Source organism: Piliocolobus tephrosceles, chromosome 2, assembly GCF_002776525.5.
Source record: "Piliocolobus tephrosceles isolate RC106 chromosome 2, ASM277652v3, whole genome shotgun sequence".
Lineage (NCBI taxonomy): Eukaryota > Metazoa > Chordata > Mammalia > Primates > Cercopithecidae > Piliocolobus > Piliocolobus tephrosceles.
Genome location: NC_045435.1, coordinates 37622308 through 37636456, shown reverse-complemented (window position 1 = coordinate 37636456; position 14149 = coordinate 37622308). Strand labels below are relative to the sequence as shown.

Here is a 14149-nt window from a genome sequence, read left to right as displayed (position 1 = left end):
CATTTTATAGTTTTCAATGGACAAGTCTTTCACATCCTTGGTTAAGTTTATTTCTTAGTACTTAATTATTTTTGATGCTATTGTAAATGGAGTTATTTTCATAATTTTCTTTTCTGATTGTATATTATTAGTGTATAGAAAAACCACTGATTTGTATACAGTTTTACATATTTTTAAAGGTAAACATTGTATACAATGTTTGGGAAACCTCCAGGGTAAAATATCAAATAACAAATATGTATTTCAGAGCAATTCACTAAGATCCACCTTATGTAAATAAATCTTTTTATACATGTATACACTACTACTCTGAATAATGAACTTTTTTTTAAATTTTAATTTTCCCACTATATTGGGCCACAATTTACCTGCCTTGGAAAAGGAGATTTCTCAATTTCTATCTCTCTATGCTTCAGATGTTTTTTCCTAGAAAAACATTCTCACTTGCTCTACATATTATATTCTTAGCTTATCTCTCATAATTTGAATCAACTATGGGCCAAAGGCCCATTTGATTTGAAATGCATTTCTCCTTTTATAATGGGAAGACTTTTTGAATAGATTTTTAGCAACAATCAATAGCTGCCTTAAAACAAATGCAAAATGCAATTACAGGGCTGCATAAGAAGGGGGCAGTAGAGAGGGAAAGAGGAGAAAGAAGGATGATACTCACTGGGACTAGCTGGATCCTGCGGTTGTATCACCTTCATGTTGGGATCTTTCCTATTGATGAAAGGGTCTGGCTGGGGATTCCCTGGGGCCATTCTGTTCATCATGGTGTCTGAAATCTGAGATGGAAGGCCTATGAGATAGGGAATGCTGATGAGGAATTCATTCTCAGGATAGCAATGCTTTCAAGGAGCCTGAGCTTGCTGTATTACCTCTGGCAAGTGAGGTTAACCCCCAATTGCTATACCTCAGCTGGAAAATGATTCATATTTTATACCATAGAGAAATACCCCAGCTGTACTTGTCAAAAATGAAACTTTAGAAATAACAAAAGAAATCGTGCGTCAATATCTTTGTGACTCAAAGTAGAGGGATATGTCTTCGATGAGATTGTTGAAGTGCAATCTATACACGAAAAGATAGAGATCAAATGACCACAGATTTCTCATCAGAAACAAAGACAGTTCTTTTCTTTTAGCACTTCAAAGGTTTTGTTCCACTGTCCACTTAGATCCTTTTTTACACCACTTGCCATCACTCCCATTCAACTCAGATTCCATATCCAGGGAAAATATCTTTCAGGAAAGTAGGTGAAAAGAAGACATTCTCAGAACTATGAGAATCTGTGGCCGGTAGCCCTGTTCTATGGAGTGTTCAAGAAAGTTCTTCCTAAGAGGGAAAATTGGAACTTCAAGAATAAAGGAAAAGCCACACATATAGTAAATATCTGGTTACATATAATAGGTCTTAAATGTGTAGAAGTTATTTGGAATGTATATGAATATTGAAAGCAAAAATTATCATATTATTTGTTGGTTTTGTTTTGTTTACTTTTAATTTTGAACTAATTTCAGATTCACAAGAGCAAAATAATATATATGGTGAAGGTGCTGCACACACTTCAGCTAGCCTCCCTCAGTGGTGACATCTTGCATGTTATTTTACTTTTTCACTCTTATTCTATAACAAATATGTAGGGGAATAAATTTAGAAGAGCTTCTTAATTCATAAACCAATATTTTGCAAATGACCAGTATGTAATGTTACAAAATCATGCATGGGTAAAAGATCCACTCAAAGTTCAATGTAGACCAATGGATTTTAATGTGACAGAGTTTGAAAAGTTCATTCATATGATTTCAAATTTCACATTGCAGGCCGGGCATGGTGGTTCATGCCTGTAATCCCAGCACTTTGGAAAGCCGAGGAGGGTGAATTACTTGAGGTCAGGAGTTTGAGACCAGCCTGACCAACATGGTAAAACCCCGTCTCTACTAAGAATCTGAAAATTAGCTGGGCGTGGTGGCACACACCTGTAGTCCCAGCTACTAGGGAGGCTGAGGCAGAAGAATCGCTTGAACCTGGGAGGCAGAGGTTGCAGTGATCTGAGATCATGCCACTGCACGCCAGCCTGGGCAACAGAGTGAGACTCTGCCTCAAAAAAAGAAAACAAATTTCACATTGCAACTCATCTTTAAGAAACTGCTACTTGTTGAGTTTGTGTTGTAGTTTCAAAGAATATCCACAATTATTTCAAAGGCTATAAGAATACTCCTTTTCCTAGCATCATATCTGTATAAGGTCAGATTTTCTTCTTACACTTCAACAAAGTAATGCATCAGAAAAGGGACTGCAAAAGCAGAAGAGAATTCTGTCACCTTCCATTAAGCCCTAAAGTACTAAAATGTAAAACAATGCCATTGGTCTCACAATTTGTGTGTGTGTGTAAAATATAGTTAACATGTAATGCATTTATCATTTTATTTTGAAAGGAATGAATAGATATATTTTAATCTTTCAGTTTTCACTTTGAATATGGTAAATATCTAGGTATATATATCCTATAGAAACAAAAGTTCTTCGGAGTCCTAAACAATTTTTAAGAATATAAAGAGGTTCTGAGACCAAAAAGTTTGAACAGCAATAACAAGGGATGGCCTAAGGCTTGGCATTTAATTGAAAAGAAATTAAACTTAACTAAGTATCTGTTCTTCAGTACAATCCTAAGAGTGAAGAAATGATGCAGTAACATTCAGTAGCAGCATTAGGATACTGTCAGACATTCAAGCGCTTCATGTACATGATTCACGTGATCCTCGACAAACACATGGGGTAATGGACAATTATTATCAACCTCTTAAAGATGAAGAGACATGAGATCTAAAAGTTTGGTCAGGTAGAGGAGAAGCATAGCTGGGAATGAATCAGGTCTTACTGACTCTTGTACACACAGTCTATAAACCCTGGCCCTCTTTCCTGGGATGGGCATTGAGAGTCTGCAGCTTAAACTAGCATATTAAAGAAACAAAGAAGCAAACGATTCAACTGGTCTACAGTGCTTTCCCTCATCGAGGCTATGGAGATCATAGGGCAGAATTGCCACTAGCAGAACCACATTTACTCAGCAAATTTTTATTGCCTGCCCCCTACAAATGGGCACTTACATAAGTCTGTGGATTCTGCAATGAATGAAGTACACAAAAATAGTTGCTACGATGGAGTTTACATTCTAATTAAGGATTTCCAAAGGTCTGGCTCACACGGATGGGGAAAGCTTGGGAGCCCTGCAGAACAGACAACCACACTCAGTAAGTAAGGAGTCTCACATTCACTCCCTGATTTTCATGAGGTGAGCAGTCAGTCTGTCTGAGGTTTCTTCTGTCCCCTACTTGCAACCCTCTATATCATGTCCCTCTAATGTGAATGGGCTGAGTGGTTTGCATCCTTTAATATTGCTCCTTTGATTTTTCAAATCCTCTTTGAGCGCTTAAAGCCCCACATTCTGGCTACCCTCCCCGCCTCCCCATGCTTACCTGTCATGAATCCCCTTAGACTAACCATTTTCAGTCCTGCGTGGTGTGTCTCTCTCTGCAAATGCAGTTTCCTTAGTGTGTCCTCATGCAGAAGACCCTGTATTTAAATGCAGTTTTTATACAATCAGACCTCCTCCTGCCCCTGCACCGCCCAGACACACCCTGATGTCCCACCCTTCATTCATTCATTTATTCATTCAATAAAAGTATGCTTAGAGCATAGTGTAACTATTGCTGAAAATAGTCATTATTCTTTTTTTATACTCAAACTCCCTACCTTTGACTACCCTTCAAGGCGGTTCCTGTGCTTTCTGATGCAATCACATTTTTACTTTTACGCTTGTGTTGTTCAAAGTTTTAGGTGTAAAATTCCTCTAGGTGTGGTAACACTCGCCTGTGGTCTGAGTTACTGGGGAGGCTGAGGTGGAAGGATCACTTGGGCCTGGGAGTTGGAGGCTGCAGTGAGCCCTAATTGCACCAATCTACTCCAGTCTGGGCAACAGAGCAAGAGAGCAAGACCCCACCTCAAAAAAATGAAAATGAAGTTTTAGAAGTGTATCTTTAAAATAGTGATCCAATCTGAGAATTTTCATATGGAATAATCCATTTATGTTTGATAGGATAAGAACACAGTAATCCCACCTTATCCACAGTTTTGCTTTTTGTGGTTTTAGTCGGCTGTCATCCAAAAATATTAAATGGAAACTTCCATAAATAAAAAATGTGTAAGTTTTCTTTTCTTTTTTTTTTTTTTTTTGAGACGGAGTTTCACTCTTGTTGCCCAGGCTAGAATGCAATGGCATGATATCGGCTCACTGCAATATCCACCTCCTGGATTCAAGCGATTCTCCTGCCTCAGCCTCCCAAGTAGGTAGGATTAAAGGTGTGTGCAACCACACCAGCTAATTTTATATTTTTTCAGTAGAGATGGGGTTTCACCATGTTGATCAGGCTGTCTTGAAATTCTGACCTCAAGTGATCCACCCGCCTTGGCCTCCTGGGATTACAGGAGTGAGCCACCACGCCCAGCCCTTTTTTTTTTAATGCTCAAATTTTAAATTGGCTGTACTTCTCCACCCAGGATGTGAATCATCCCTTTGTCCAGTGTATCCATGCTGTATAAGCTACCTGGCCTACACGATGTGGTTGTATAGGAAGAAACTGAGGATCCTGGAATGTATCGCATGGATAATGGGGGGATCACTACTTACTTCTACCTAATTTCTTACAATCTTTGTGTGTTTTTAACTTTTCCAGCCTTCTGTTAGAATGGTTGCATTTTATTTTCTCCCCCTCTCAAATGGTATGTAAGTTATATGCAAGATTTAAAGTTACATTATTTTTATTTATACTTTGTTTAGAGATGGTATTCACTCTGTCACCCAAGCTGGACTGCAGTGGTGCCATCATGGCTCTCTGCAGCCTTGACCTCCTGGGCTAGAATGATTTTCTCACTTCAGCCTCCCCAGTAGCTGGGACTACAGGTAAGGACTACTACCTCAGTTAATTTTTTAAAAAAATATTGTTGTAGAGACGGGGTGTTGCTAGGTTGCTCAGGCTGGTCTAGAACCCCTGGGCCCAAGTGATCCTCCTGCCTTGGCTCCCCAAAATGCTAGGATTACAGGCATGAATCACTATGTCCAGCCTAAATTTGCTTTTATGTTCCTAAAAGCGGTCATTATTATTTTTGTCATAAATATTTATTTAGATTTAACCACATATTTATCAAGTGCTTTGATCATCATTGCTTCTTTTATCCTCTTTCTTTTGGGTACAGTTTTATTTTTTCTGATGTAGAATCAACAATAGTTCTTCTAATTGTAAACATTTTCAAACTTTCTTTGTCTAAAAATGTCTTTATTACGTTATCATTCTTGCAAAATGGGTTAGGTGAGTACAGAAGCCATTTATTTGAGAAGTCTGCTAACATCCAAACTTCTATTCCCTTGCAGGTAATTGTTCTGTACTCTCTAGTTGCTTTTATTTTATTTTTCTAAGATGGAGTCTTGCTCTGTCACCCAGGCTGGAGTGCAGTGGCACGATCTCTGCTCACTGTAACCTCTGCCTCCTAGGTTCAAGCAATTCTCCTGTCTCAGCCTCCCGAATAGCTCAGATTATAGGCGCAAGCCACCTTGCCCCAGCTATATGTGTGTGTGTGTATGTGTGTATATATATGTATGTGTGTATTTTTGCATTGTTTTGTACAGACAGGGTTTTACCACGTTGGCCAGGCTGGTCTCAAACTACTGATCTCGTGATCTGCCTGCCATGTCCTCCTAAAGTGCTGAGATTATAGGCATGAGCCACTGTGCCCGGCCTCTAGTTGTTTTTAAAAGATGTGTGCTTTGTCCGGAGTCTATATTTTTAGCTGAAAGTGTCTAAGTAAGGTTTGTTTTTATTTATCTTGTTTATGTCTCATTGTATGTCTTCAATCTAAACACTTGAATTTCTCTAATTATGAACATTTCTAAGCCATATCTTTTTTCTTCCATTCTTGCCAATGGGTTCTCCTGGAATTTCTATTGGATTTATATGACCTTCTCATTCTATTCTTCATATTTCTCAATACGGTCATCTTATTGGATTTATATGACCTTCTCATTCTATTCTTCATATTTCTCAAATACGGTCATCTCCTTTTTTTTTTTTTTTTTTTAAGTGATTCTCCTGTCTCAGCCTCCCGAATAGCTGAGGGGCATACAGGCACCCACCACCACACCCAGCCATTTTTAGTATTTTTAGTAGAGACAGGGTTTCAGCATGTTGGTCAGGCTGGTCTCAAACTCCAGACCTCAAGTGATCCTCCCATCTTGGCCTCCCAAAGCGTTGGAATTACAGGCGTGAGCCACTGTGCCCAGCCTATCCTGAACTTTCAGAGCTGCAGCTCGTTTAGCCATAATGGCAGAGTCTGATATGTATCTTTTATCACTGTGGCTGATGCTTTTTCTTGACGTTTAATTTTGTTTTTTCTATAGTACTGCCCACCCAACGCTGCCACCATCTCCCTCAAAATGACTGAAGTCTTACTTATTCATCTGCTTATTTGTTTTTTAAATGTATTCATTCATTGATGACTATTTATTGAGCACCTACTGGTAACAAGCACTATTCTGGGACTAAGCAGGGTGGAAGGGGTCTCAATTATGACTATAACACAGTTGTCTCTTGCTTCCCACTTTGGTAGTACTATCAGCTTGCTAGCCTACACTTCTCTGGACCAGGGAGGAGTCTCTGACCCTTGATCCTTCCTGCTGCTCTGTCAGCTGGCCCAGAAGGCACAAGTCTTAGACTAATGTACCAGATCTAGAAACAAAACATGAAAGCTGTTGGTCTGTATCCTAAAAAAGAAAGAAGATTCACTCTTGTTGCCCAGGCTGAAGTGCAATGGCATGATCTAGGCTCACTGCAACCTTCACCTCCTGGGTTCAAGTGATCCTTCTGCCTCAGCCTCTGTAGTAACTGGGACTACAGGCGCCTGCCACCATGCCTGGCTAATTTTTGTATTTTTAGTAGAGATGGGGGTTTACCATGTTGACCAGGCTAGTCTTGAACTCCTGACCTCAGGTGATCCACCTGCCTCAGCCTCCCAAAGTGCTGGGATTACAGGCGTGAGCCACCGCACCCAGCAATGCCTAAATCTTTTGGCATTAAAAAGATGCCAAGCCTGTAATTCCCAGCACTTTGGGAGGCCGAGGTGGGCAGATCATGAGGTCAGGAAATCGACACCATCCTGGCCAACATGGTGAAACCCAGTCTCCACTAAAATATAAAAAATTAGCCAGGTGTGGTGGTGCACGCCTGCAGTCCCAGCTACTCGGGAGGCTAAGGCGGGGGAATCTCTTGAACCTGGGAGGCAGAGATTGCAATGAGCTGAGATTGCACTACTGCACTCCAGCCTGGAGACAGAGCAAGACTCCATCTCAAAAAAAAAAAAAAAAAAAACAAAGGATTTAGTCATTAAAGGATTGATCCAGGAAATGGAGCAACAATTGACAGAAGTTGCAGAAAGAGCTAACACAGTAGCTACAGAGAAACCTCACAATTTAACTCAATATCTCTCTCAAAATCTCTATCTTATTCTTTTCAGCAGTATCTCTTTTTTTCTTTGGAGATAGAGTCTCCCCCTACCTGGCAAGATCATAGCTCACTGCAGCCTCAAACTCTGCTGGCACGATCATAGCTTACTGCAGCCTCAAACTACAGGGCTCAAGTAAGCCTCTTGAGTAACTGGGACTACAGGTGCATGCCACCACACCTATTATTATTATTATTGTTATTATTATTATTATTATTATTATTTTGAGACGGAGTCTGGCTCTGTCTCCCAGGCTGGAGTGCAGTGGCCGGATCTCAGCTCACTGCAAGCTCCGCCCCCCGGGTTTACGCCATTCTCCTGCCTCAGCCTCCGGAGTAGCTGGGACTACAGGCGCCCGCTACGTCGCCCGGCTAGTTTTTTTTTTTTTTTTTTGTATTTTTAGTAGAGACGGGATTTCACTGTGTTAGCCAGGATGGTCTCGATCTCCTGACCTCGTGATCCGCCCGTCTCGGCCTCCCAAAGTGCTGGGATTACAGGCTTGAGCCACCGTGCCCGGTGTTATTATGATTTTGTAGAGACAGGATTTCACTATGTTGCTTAGGCTTGGCTTCAAGAGATCCTCCCAGGCTGGGTATGGTGGCTCATGCCTGTAATCCCAGTACTTTGGGAGACTGAGGCGGGTGGATCACCTGAGGTTGGGAGTTTAAGACTAGCCTGCCAACATGACAAAACCCCCACTAAAAATACGAAAATTAGCCAGGCCCAGTGGTGTGCATCTGTAGTACCAGCTACTACTACTCGGGAGGCAGAGGTGGGAGAATCGCTTGAACCAGGGAAGCAGAGGTTGCAGTGAGCCAAGATCTGGCCACTGCATTCCAGCCTGGGCAACAGACTGAGACTCTATCTCAAAAAAGAAAAGAGAGAGATGATCCTTCCATCTCAACCACCCAAAGTGCTGGGATTATAGGCATGAACCATCACGCCCAGCCAACTTTCATTTATTTATGCATTTTTGAGACAGGATCTTGCTCTGTTGACTAGGCTGGAGTGCAGGGGCATGATCATAGCTCACTGCAGCCTTGACCTCCAGACTCAAATGACCCTCCCACCCCAGACTCTGGAGTTGTTGGGACCATAGGTGTGAACTACTGTGCCCAGCCCATCAACCAACTTTTTAAATGTCTCTTAATTATCTATACCTACCAAATTCTCTTATTCCTGTCAGTCTGTTGCACTCCTATCCGTCTCCTCCCTTCTTCCCTCCCTTTCTCCTCCATTTCTCCTCTTTTATCCTTCCTCTCTCCAAATGTCTTTCAAAACTCAATTTCTCAGCCAGGCACAGTGGCTCATGCCTGTAATCCCAGCACTTTGTAATCCCGCTGAGGTGGGTGAATCACTTGAGGTCAAGAGTTCCAGACAAGGCTGGCCAACATGTCAAAACTCCATCTCTACTAAAAATATAAAAATTAGCCGAGCGCAGGGGTACTGCCTGTAATCCCAGCTACTCAGGAGGCTGAGGCAGGAGGATTGCTTGAGGTTGGGAGGCAGAGGTTGCAGTAAGCTGGCATTGAGCCACTGCACTCCAGCCTGGGTAAAGAGAGCAAGACTCCATCTCAAAGAAAATATACTGAAGCAAAAAGGCCAATAAAGAAAAACAAAATTAAAGAGAGAAGGAAGCAAACTATTAACTGGGGTTCTTAAGGGATTGGGATTCCCTTGAACAGTCACATAGTTCATTATTTTCATGGTTTTTTTTTTATAAGAATGAGAAAAAGGCTGTGTGCAGTGGCTCATGCCTCTAATCCCAACACTTTGAGAGTCCGAGGCAGGAGAATCACTTGAGCCCAGGAATTTGAGACTAGCCTGTGCAAGATAGCCAGACCCTGTCTCTATTTAATTTTTTTTTTTTAGACGGAGTCTCGCTCTGTCGCCCGGGCTGGAGTGCAGTGGCCGGATCTCAGCTCACTGCAAGCTCCGCCTCCCGCGTTTACGTCATTCTCCTGCCTCAGCCTCCCGAGTAGCTGGGACTACAGGCGCTCGCCACCTTGCCCGGCTAGTTTTTTTGTATTTTTTTTTTAGTAGAGACGGGGTTTCACCATGTTAGCCAGGATGGTCTCGATCTCCTGACCTCGGATCCACCCGTCTCGGCCTCCCAAAGTGCTGGGATTACAGGCTTGAGCCACCGCGCCCGGCCAAAAAGAAACTTTAAAATAAATCAGATTTGCTGAACTCTTTCTTCATCTCTTCCCCATTTTCAGTCAGCCTGTTTATGTGCTGAGCTTTAGCTTGAGTGGACCTAGGTTAGGGACAAGCCCAGCTTTGCCCTCAGGCAGCTCCTCCTTCCTTTTCTCTGCCCTTCTGTTTTCCTAACTGGTGAGAAATGCAGATCCCTTTCTTGCAGATAGAAGCCAGTCTGTGAAGAGGTAGGACTGCAGGAGTGCCTTGTAGCAGGAAGGGGAGAGAATGTCCTAGGTGAGAGCATCCCAGATGACAGCCAAGATTCCCAGCTTCAGAAATGATCCAGGAGAGAACTGTCAGCAGAAGTGGAAGCCCATGGCTTGTGTTGAAAGGGAGGGAAATTGTCTGGAAGGAGCCTTAGGGGCCTACTCTTGATCTCCACCCACACCCTGAGGGAAGATCCTGTGCAGCTACGTGGCATAGATTATGGTTGTTGGGGATATTGTGTCTTCATTCCAGTAAATCCATTTATTCATCCTAAAAGACTGATGCCCTTGGGACAAGACCCGTATTCCAGCAGCTGGTCCTGTTTCTGAAAGTCTGATTGTCTCATTCTTCCTTACCCCCAGGGTGCCTCTTCTCCAGCTCGCCCTCTTCTAAGCTTGGCAGGGCCTAAGACTCATCCCTAACTCCTGCCTGCCAGTGCCCTTGTTCAAACATGAAGAGCTAAAAGAAGGCAAAGATGTAAATAAAACTTTGGCAGTTCCCCCAGAAGTCAAAAGTATCTGCAAGGTGAGGAGAAGGACAGAAAAGGAAGGATAAAGAGAGTGAGAAAATGTAGAAAACAGTGAGAATGGGCCCCGGAGCCAGAATATATGCATCTAGGCATTTATTTACTAGATGTGTGGCCTTGGGCATGTGTTTTTTTTGGAGCCGGAGTCTCGCTCAGTCGCCAGGCTGGAGTGCAGTGGTGCGATCTTGCCTCACTGCAAGCTCTGCCTCCCAGGTTCACACCATTCTCCTGCCTCAGCTTCCCCAGTAGCTGGGACTACAGGCGCCCACCACCACACCCTGCTAATTTTTTGCATTTTTAGTAGAGATGGGGTTTCACCACCATTGGCCCGTGCCCGGCCAACCTTGGGCATGTTACCTAACCTTTTGGGGTTGTTCAGAGGTTGTCAACCTAAGTAACAAATGGAAAGAGGCTCTCTAAAAGGAAAAGATACAAATCTGGGAATAGAGCATTGCAAAGGGAATACACATGCCATAATAAATTATGGGCATATTCAGGGAGGTAGAGGGAGGCAAAGATGTTTAAAGGAAAAAATGAAGAGAATTACATAATTATTTTGAAACAATTATCCCCAGCTACAAAAGTCAATAACAAGGATGATGCCAGTCTGAGGTTGGACAGGCAATTGCTAGGCAGATGTCCTTGCAGAAGTATATTTTGTGTAAGATTGTGATGGCCTGTGTTCAAGGTTGTGTTTTTTGCAGTCTTTTGTGATAGATTTTGTTATCCGGCATATGAGCATGAGGACCTTCTATTCACGACCTTCCCCAGCTCTTTTCATCAGGATTTTTGCTTTTGTTTTTAACATAAATGACATCATTTTGGTTCTGATTACTTTAACAAGATTAAAGTGATTAACATCACTGGAGCAATCAGAACATTACATCATCTGTGATATTGTGATTTACAATAAGATATATATGCACATGCATATTTCCTGGCACAGAGCTCTGGAAAGTCAGAATTTCCAGAGTGATAAGCGTGTGTTTTGTATGTCAACACGATGACTGGTAGCTGACAGCCCCTAGGTAGCTTCAGTGTGGGGCTGGTCATCAGAAAGACCAAGGATTGCTTAGAGGACTGGGGCTTTCAGCCCCACCCTCCAGTCTTCAAGGAAAGGATGGAAGGAGAGAGGTTAAGATTGTCACTAATGGCCAATAATCCAGTCAATTACGCTTACACAGTGAAACCTCCATAAAAACCCAAGAGGACAGGGTTTAGAAGAGCATCAGGATAGCTGAACATAATGAAGTTACTGAAGGGTGGTGAGCCCAGAGCAGGCATGGAAGCTCTGCACCCCTTCTCACAAACCTTGCCGTAGGTATCCCTTCATCTGGCGCTTCAGTATCTTTTATTATATCCTTTATTAATAAACCAGTAAACATAAGTAAAGTGTTTACCAGGTGCAGTGGCGCATGCCTGTAATCCCAACATTTTGACAGGCCGAGGTGAGAGCATCACTTGAGGCCAGGGGTTTGAGCCCAGTCTGAACAACATGGTGAGACTCCGTCTCTACAAAAAATAAAAAAAATTAGCTGGGCAAGGTGGCACATGCCTGCAGTCCCAGGTACTCAGGAGCTGAGGTGGGAGGATCCCTTGAGCCCAGGAGGTCAAGGCTGCAGTGAGCTAGGATTGTACCACTCCACTCCAGACTAGGCAACAGAATGAACCCTGTCTCAAAAACAAAACAAAAACATGTTTCTCTGAGTTCTGTGAGCCACTCAAGCATATTAATTACACCCAAAGACAGGGTTGTGGGAACCCAGATTTATAGCCAGTTGGTCAGAGCACAGACCATAACTTGTGCTTGCAACAGGCATCTGAAGTGGGGACAGCCTTGTGGGACTGAGCTCTTGACCTGCCGGATCAGATATTATTTCCAGGTAGGTAGTGTCAGAATTGAACTCAATTAGAGGACACTAAACTGGTGCCCATTGGAGAATCTGCTGCAGAATTGGTGGCTGCTGGGGAGAAATCCCCACATACATTTTGGTGACCCCAGGTGAGATGGTCTTATATTGAGAGTTAGGGTAAGAAAAGACCAAAGTGGGTTTTTTTTCATACTTTTAGACTCCCTAATAATTAGCATTCTGTACCCCTGGAAGACAATACGTCTTGGAGGGAGCCAGACATAAAATAATTAACAACAGCTCTTGTTTGTTTAGTGATTGATTGCTTGGGGGATAGTGTGAACTTATTCACTTATGGTGTGCCAGGTCCCTGTTTATGCATTTTATTTAACTCTCATGGCAAACTTCTGAAATAGATTATTTTATATATATATTTGAGATGGAGTCTAGACCTGTCGCCCAGGCTGGAGTGCAGTGGTGCTATCTTGGCTCACTGCAACATCTGCCTCCCGGGTTCAAGCGATTCTCCTGCCTCAGCCTCCCGAGTAGCTGGGACTATAGGCACGTGCCACCATGCCCGGCTAATTTTTTGCCTCTTTAGTAGAGATGGGGTTTCACCATGTTGGCCAGTCTGGCCTCGAACTTCTGACCTCGTGATCCACCCACCTCGGCCTCCCAAAATGCTGAGATTACAGGTGTAAGCCACCCCGCCCGGCCAGATTATGTTCTTATCAGCAAGAAAAAAAGTGGGGCTTGTATGGATAGCACAGTGTGCCCAAGGTTATACTCAGGAGGTGGCAGAGCCGGGTTCTAATTCAAGACTTTTCTGACTCCAAAGACTTTGCTCACAACCCCCACTCTATATATAGAGATGAGTCACAAAAATCAGAAGTGTGAAAGAAGGAAAAAATTCAATAAGATTCAGAGATAGAAAAACAGAAAGTCAGAGGCAGAGAAGGAGAATATAGGAGGAGGGAGAGACAGCGAAACAGCCGGAGCAGTGACTGAGGGAAAGAAAGAAATTGAAACTCTTGAAGACAGAGGCAGACAGAGAAAGAGATTTTTAAAAACATCTGCAAAAGAAACAGAGGCAGAGATGCGGAGTTGACAAAGATGAAGACAAGATTAGACAGAAAAAGAAAGCACATGACTGAAATCTTCTTTATTTTAATTTTTGGAGACAGGGTCTTACTCTGTTGCCCAGGCTGCAGTGCAGTGGCATGATCATAGCTCACTGCAGCCTCGACCTCCTAAGCCCAAGCAATCCTCCAGCCTCAGCCTCCTGAGTAGCTGGGAGTATGAGTGTGCACCAATACGCCTAGCTCCTTTTTTTTTTTTTTTTTTTTGAGATTGAGTCTTGCTCTGTTGAGAGACAGGACTAGCTGGATTTCCTAGGCTGACTAAGAATCCCTAAGCCTAGCTGAGAAGGTGACTGCATCCACCTTTAAACGCAGGGCTTGCAACTCAGCTCACACCTGACCAATCAGGTAGTAAAGAGGGCTCATGGCCGGGCGCGGTGGCTCAAGCCTGTAATCCCAGCACTTTGGGAGGCCGAGACGGGCAGATCACGAGGTCAGGAGATCGAGACCATCCTGGCTAACACAGTGAAACCCTGTCTATACTAAAAAATACAAAAAAACTAGCCAGGCGAGGTGGCGGGTGCCTGTAGTCCCAGCTACTCGGGAGGCTGAGGCAGGAGAATGGCGTAAACCCGGGAGGCAGAACTTGCAGTGAGCTGAGATCCAGCCACTGTACTCCAGCCGGGGCGACAGAGCGAGACTTCATCTCAAAAAAAAAAAAAAAAAAAAAA

The 14149-nt window shown here is 43.1% G+C and overlaps 1 protein-coding gene across 2 annotated transcripts in view; it reads right to left on the bottom strand.

Moving 5' to 3' along the window:
• The window catches only part of ARGFX (arginine-fifty homeobox), a 15121-nt gene extending 11591 nt beyond the window's left edge, over positions 1–3530 (bottom strand). The window contains exons 1-2 of one of the 2 annotated variants that reach the window (XM_023211065.2): positions 3483–3530; positions 674–802 (exon numbers count right to left, since the gene is read on the bottom strand). In XM_023211065.2, the coding sequence (XP_023066833.2) occupies positions 674–802; positions 3483–3510 (157 nt within the window). In that variant the 5' untranslated portion in view covers positions 3511–3530. The remainder of the gene's footprint in view (positions 1–673; positions 803–3482) is intronic. The other variant, XM_023211075.2, reaches the window with a different exon arrangement.
• Between the last annotated feature and the right edge of the window lie 10619 nt (positions 3531–14149).